Source organism: Mercenaria mercenaria, chromosome 18, assembly GCF_021730395.1.
Source record: "Mercenaria mercenaria strain notata chromosome 18, MADL_Memer_1, whole genome shotgun sequence".
In the NCBI taxonomy this organism is placed as follows: Eukaryota; Metazoa; Mollusca; class Bivalvia; order Venerida; family Veneridae; genus Mercenaria; species Mercenaria mercenaria.
This window is the reverse complement of record NC_069378.1, coordinates 31089183-31096042: the sequence shown is the minus strand read 5'-3', so window position 1 is coordinate 31096042 and position 6860 is coordinate 31089183. Positions and strand designations below refer to the sequence as shown.

At 35.6% G+C, this 6860-nt stretch overlaps 1 protein-coding gene across 1 annotated transcript; it reads left to right on the top strand.

The window, feature by feature from the left end:
- Positions 1 to 945: 945 nt before the first annotated feature.
- LOC123538331 (monocarboxylate transporter 12-like) lies at positions 946 to 6740 on the top strand. Its single transcript, XM_045322351.2, has 3 exons — positions 946 to 1133; positions 1587 to 1712; positions 5863 to 6740. The coding sequence occupies exons 1-3, from the start codon at positions 1019 to 1021 to the stop codon at positions 6015 to 6017; spliced, it is 396 nt and encodes a 131-aa protein (XP_045178286.2). The 5' UTR covers positions 946 to 1018; the 3' UTR covers positions 6018 to 6740.
- Positions 6741 to 6860: the final 120 nt, after the last annotated feature.

The window sequence follows — 6860 nt, the reverse complement described above, 5'->3', positions numbered from 1 at the left end:
CGCCACAGCTGTCTTATGTAGGGACATTTCGTGCTATGTTGAGTGTGGTGTTAACTTGACAAAACAACGTCTTATTTTGTTAAGAAAATATGTTATCATGTCAAAGTGTGATGTTTAACTTGCCAAAACATTGTCTTATTATGTTAACTAGTCATGTTGTGTCTTATTATGTTAACTAGTCATGTTATCATCTCGACGTGTGGTGGTATTTTGCCGGAACAATGTCTTATCATGTTAAAAAGCTATGTTATTATAACTTCACAGATTGATGTTAACTTGTCAAAACATTGATTTATTTAACTTTCTAACATAATAACACACTCTGCAGACAAGATCACACTTTGATATGATAACGTGGCTAGTTAACATAAAAATACACTTTTTGGGCAAGTTAACTACACATATTGACACGATAAAATAGCTTTTTAACATAGTAAGAGACTGTTTTGACGAGCTGACACCACACCTTGACATGATAACATGACTACATAATAAGACACTATTTCGACAAGTTAACATTACACTTTGACATAAGAACATATCTTTTTAACATAATAAGACGGTGTTTTGACAAATTGACATCACGCTCTGACATAATAACATGAAATGTCCCGACATAAGACAGCTGCGGCGTTCCATAAATATCTATGATACAGTAATGTTTGAATGTAACCTCAGTACCACATATTGGTCGCTTAAGATTAAAAGGGAAACTGGCCTCTTCTCTCATACCCTCGTGGCGATGGATTCCATCAGGAATGAGGTGTCAAGACTTATTAATATAAGTTGTAGTACTTCCATCACAATTGACCTAAAATAAATTATGTATAAACTAAGATAAAAAGAAGACAGAAAATTAAAGTTAGATATAGAAGTTGCCTTTCCTTATTAAAAAGATGGATAATTCTTTTAACGTGGATAAATTTATATATATATGTTTTTTTGGTTTTCAGGAATAACTAATACTGTAAGCCGAGCATGTTTTGGCTGGATAGGATATCGACAGTGTATAAAAAGGATGGTTCTGCTTGAAATACTTATATATCTCTTAGGAATATCAACAGGGTTGTCGTTCCTACTTACATCTTTCGAAACAAAATTGTTGTATATGAGTATGTATGGAATTTTTACAGGTATATATATAACTAAATAAGTACATATTAATATCTTTCAAATTATTGACGTTTTCGTCCTAAATAAATAAATAATTAAATTCTTCTTTTTGGAATGAAAAATATCATCCTAGTGAAAAGTGAACTCCAAAATAGTGTAAAATAGAATAAATATTATTTAAAAAATGGTGCCTTTTTAAGATAATGATTTTTCTGTTATAAGTCATGGACATTACTTTATGGGGTTTTAATCTCTGGTTGCCCAACAATTTATATAAACAGTCTATTTCTTCATAAGTCTTATATACATTAGCTTGTGTAACTTAGTAAATGGCCAAGTGTGCCATTTGAATAAATGAAACAGGCTAATATTATGAAATACATAACAAAAATAATCAAAACCGTCTATATTTTGTTACCAAGAAACACAGTATCTTCATTTGTACATCTATACTCTCTTTCTGTGTATTTTAGGTGGTTATAACTCACTTTGCCCTGTTGTTCTCGCGGACCTTTTTGGAACAGAGACGTTAGATAAATCATTTGGACTAATGATGCTGATCATAGGAATTGCAGATGCAGTGTCTACGCCGTCTCTCGGTAAAATGTGTTGTTTTTTTCTGTATTTTAAGAATGGCTAACACTTCTGCATTTTTGAGGTCTTTTCAACTGCACTCTTACCTAATAATTGTCTGCCATATCGCCTTTAAAAGGCGCAGCTGTCCAGACTGCAATTGTCGTTTTTATATGCTTAAGGCAGATCACTATCAAATAAAATGAAAGCCTACCCAATTCTAGTAGTCCAAATGAAAATAGTCCTTCCTCGTTCCCTTTCTCAGTAGCAAGGTTTTTTTTTACTCTTTAGAATGCGTTTCAATATGTATGTATGGCATTCTATCGAAATTGGCATGTTCCCATTTCATGCTAGGCAAAAATTGGGGCGTAAGAAATCTAGGTCTCGAAAAGTCATTGAAAGAAGAGAAAGGAGTAAATCGAGCCGATTGTATCTAATGAACCTTTCTTTTGTAAAAGTTAACACACCTTTTCCTTTTTTCTATAGAAGGGATATAGTACTTAAATGGAATATAAGTCTCTGAAAATCTGATTATGCTAGAAACTGTCGACACATCGTTATAAGTTAGAGTTTAGGAATAATTCAAAGTAATTCGGTCGAAAATGTGCTTCCATGGTGTAGCCGAAAGAAGTCCAAAGTAAATAGATCCTAATTTTCCCATTTCTTGTGCAAATTTATGTAGAACGAGTGCTTTAATCTCACTTTTTACTGCTAGAATACATTCTGCATGAAATGATTTCCGTGTTTATAACCCCATATGGCATGTTTTGCAGATCGAAACCGAAAGTAGGCCTTTTTTATGTATATCGCCATATTTAGGATAGCAGACCACAACTGACTGGCACTTCACTAGGAATTCGAACTAGTCAACCACCTATTTTCTTCACATTTTTTTCGTTTATTTATGATGGAACTTTCATGAAAAATACTTGTAGGAAAAAGTGATGTTTTATACATATACGTAAAGGCGATATGAAGTTGTCGGTTTTTATAAGAAACAAAGAAAGACTTCAGCTTTTATCTAGAAGTAGTATGTATTGCTGCCTATTAGCACCAAAAGGTCGGCGGTCGTCCGTCCTATTTTTAGCTCGTTGCACTTAGTGACCTTGACCTAGAACATGACCGACATACGCGACCTTACGCGACCGCAGGAATGTCCTGTCATAAGGGTGACGCGTTAACGAGGTCATTAATTATTTTTATCTGATAGAAATGTCGGCTCGATTACCCTAATCATTTTTCCATCAAAGGAAACCGCAAATTGAAAACCGCAAACCCACATTAAATAGAAGAGGTGTTACTTATCAAATCTCTGAAAGTCAGAGTGTTTCTGCGAGTGTCGCAGACCAGCGCAAATGTATTTGACCCTGCTGTGAATGTCTTTTAGGAAGAATAAATCATTTGGAACCGCCTCCTGAAAGTCCGCGAGTGTTCCTGAAAGTGTCGCAGACCAGAGCAAATGAATTATAACCTGTTGTGAATGTCTTTAGGGGGAATAACTCATTTGGCACCGCCTCCTGAAAGTCTGCGGGTGATCCAGAAAGTGTTGCAGACCAGCTTTAAAGACTTAGTTTTGGGTATTTCACATGTTGTAGAAAGCAAGGTTATCTGTTCTATCATCATCATCTACACCCTCAGTAACAACAGCAAGGTTATGCCATCATCATCATCATCATCACCTTCATCATCAATAACAGCAACAAGATCATCAGTAGCAACAGCAAGGTTCTATCATCATCATCATCATCATCATCATCATCATCAGTAACAACAGCAAGATTGTATCATCATCATCATCATTATTATTATCAGTAGCAACCTCCTCCTCTTCCTCCTCCGCCTCCTCCGATCCGTTATATTAGAGTTAACATTCCGGAAAGTTACAAATGGATCCTCCAGCATGTGTTATACTTCCTCAGGCAAAATCTTTTGTTAAATACTTTGAGCTTTCAGGGTTTATCATAAAAGTTCAGGTAAAAAGTTAGAATCATTTTTAAAAAAAATAACGGAAATTGTGTTCCGGCTGGTCAAATGCCAAATTACCCCACCCACTTTAAATGTGAATATCTATAAAAGCAAGTCAAAATAGTAACAGTAACACTTGTTAATGAAACTTAATACATGTAGGTATATTGCCATAAAATATAAATAAAATCAAAACACATTTTGCACAGACACATAACTGGGACCCCGCCTCCCACCCCTCTTTGTATCCAGAAATACGCACGTGTTCTGCAGCGGATATTTTGCGCGACATTAGTGCTCAATATTTATCCACAAAAAATGAGTGCATATTTCTCGATGGAAAGCTTATCATCATTTTGTTGCGCCTCCCTTGACTATTTCTTCTTTGAAACTGTTGTAATTTTCGAAGTTTTCAATAAAAATGAGTCCTTTATAATGGTTTGTACTGATTACTTAACGCACACACCGTTTTTCATATTTTGAAATAAATTTCAGATCAAAACCATTCCAGATCAAGTTTGAAACGATAAGTAAATAAACTCTTGATCTTATCATCGGGTAGCTCATTAATGATTTCCATTTAAATCCAAATATCTCAAGAACCGTACCAGTAAGTCCCGTAAATGTATAAATTTTCTGAATGCGCTTCACGAGACCTTTCCAACGATACCAGTTGTATTCCTCTACGACTAGTTTGAATTTTGATGACGTCATTTCCGGTTCGCGTCTGAATTTTCTAAATATTTACCTCTCAGGCATTCAGAAAATGTCAAATACCCTACCTGTCAAATCTGACCCTGAATCACCATTCTAGAGACGATCAAACTCATCCGGTTGATTCCAAACCTTACTAGCATCTATCATGCTGGAGGATCCATTTGTAACTTTCCGGAATGTTAACTATAATATAACGGATCGGAGGAGGAGGAGGAGGAAGAGGAGGAGGTTGCTACTGATAATAATAATGATGATGATGATGATACAATCTTGCTGTTGTTACTGATGATGATGATGATGATGATGATGATAATAATAGAACCTTGCTGTTGCTACTGATGATCTTGTTGCTGTTATTGATGATGATGGTGATGATGATGATGATGATGATGTCATAACCTTGCTGTTGTTACTGATGGTGTAGATGATGATGATAGAACAGATAACCTTGCTTACTACAACATGTTAAATACCCAAAACTAAGTCTTTAAAGCTGGTCTGCAACACTTTCTGGATCACCCGCAGACTTTCAGGAGGCGGTGCCAAATGAGTTATTCCCCCTAAAGACATTCACAACAGGTTCTAATTCATTTGCGCTGGTCTGCGACAATTTCAGGAACACTCGCGGACTTTCAGGAGGCGGTTCCAAATGATTTATTCTTCCTAAAAGACATTCACAACAGGGTCAAATACATTTGCGCTGGTCTGCGACACTCGCAGAAACGCTCTGACTTTCAGGGATTTGACAAGTAACACCTCTTCTATTTAATGTGGGTTTGCGGTTTTCAATTTGCGGTTTCCTTTGATGGAAAAAAGATTAGGGTAATCGAGCCGACATATCTATCAGACAAAAATAATTAATGGCCTCGTTAACGCGTCACCCTTATGACAGGACATTCCTGCGGTCGCGTAAGGTCGCGTATGTCGGTCATGTTCTAGGTCAAGGTCAAGGTCACTAAGTGCAACGAGCTAAAAATAGGACGGACGACCGCCGACTTTTTGGGGCTAATAGCCAGCAATACATACTACTTCTAGAACAGCCGGATTTAGTGATATTCGGCCTTCGTACGTTAGCCAGCGGTATGCTTCGTACGATAGTTTACTGTTACGTTCGGACTGTGTGCTTCAAACGATAGTTTACTGTTACGTTCGAACTATGTGCTTCATGCGATAGTTTACAATTAGGGCCGGTCGGTGTGCTTCATACGATAGTTTACTGTTACATTCGAACGATGTGCTTAATGCGATAGTTAACAGTTACGTCCGAACAGTGTGTTTCAAAGTTCAGAACCATTTAAGACTTTCTGTCCTTGTTTATGCTACAGAAAATGACGGCTAGTCAACGTCAGTTCTTGGATTTCAAATTATATAATGCCATTGACTACTTCAATTTGACTGTACAACATATAATAGTTTAAATGACTGCCATTGAACATTTCAGGTCACGACTGAAAAACATGAAATGGACTTACAGGTTTTAATTTGTCATTTAAGGTTGGCTGTTTGACATAACAGGGAATTACAACATGTCCTTCATCGTCACTGGAGCGGTTTTTACATTCGGTGGAGTTCTGATGTTGATGCCACGAATTCTATTGTTCAAGAAAAGACTTACAATTTGCATGCATGAGGATATTCCAATGGCTTGAAATTTGTTGCCATATTTACATATCATTTTAATAAAAAACATGAAGCATTCCTTTATTTCTTTCAGAAAAGCTGCACGAGCACTCGGGAACAATTACGATTTAAACTCTGGAGCTCTTTGATAAAACTGATTGTATTTCATGGAATTTCTTTTTTCACTTCCCACAAATTTTATCTCATCGTATCATTTTTTATTATCATTCTTATAAAAATGTTAAATAATTCAAAGATTGTTTTAGTATTAGTCGGAGGGAACTGCCGACTTTTCTCTTCAGTTTTATATGTTATAATTGCAATTTGTCACATTTTAAGAAAGAGGCGTGTGGTATCTTTGATATTTTTACTATAACACCTCACATATGTTTTATTTTTCTAAAAAAAAAAGAAATTCAGATCGTTTTTGTATAGTGTCCTACACATATTTTTGTTTTACATTGTTGGATCTGCAAGTTAGTCATCTTGACTGCATGTGAATGTACATTATATGGCACAAAAATATTTCACTGTTACTTGCAGCATTTCCATTATTGTCAGACCTGAAAAGTCAATGTCACAAAATGTTGACAAACCTTGCACATAATTAGATATAAATTTAGAATTACTCATTCAATTAAAGAAATTTTTGCGAGTAAAATTATAAATGTAAAATACAAAGCAAAGGTTGGGTAACAGTTTTTTGATATCCGTAATTGTTGCACTTATCTGATACATATTTCATTGAAATAAAGCGTCTTAAAAGCTTTTTTTCCAGGTTTCCATTTTTTCTGGTTTGTTGGCCGACATAATAATGTGTTTTTGTAACTTTGATAGAGAGAAAACCTCATCGCTAGTACAAAGATGTTACT

Coding starts and splice junctions, on each gene's coding strand:
- LOC123538331 (XM_045322351.2), top strand. CDS start 1,019: ATGGTTCTGCTTGAAATACTTATATATCTCTTAGGAATATCAACAGGG. Junction 1,134..1,586: donor TATGTATGGAATTTTTACAG/GTATATATATAA, acceptor TGTGTATTTTAG/GTGGTTATAACTCACTTTGC. Junction 1,713..5,862: donor AGTGTCTACGCCGTCTCTCG/GTAAAATGTGTT, acceptor TTGTCATTTAAG/GTTGGCTGTTTGACATAACA.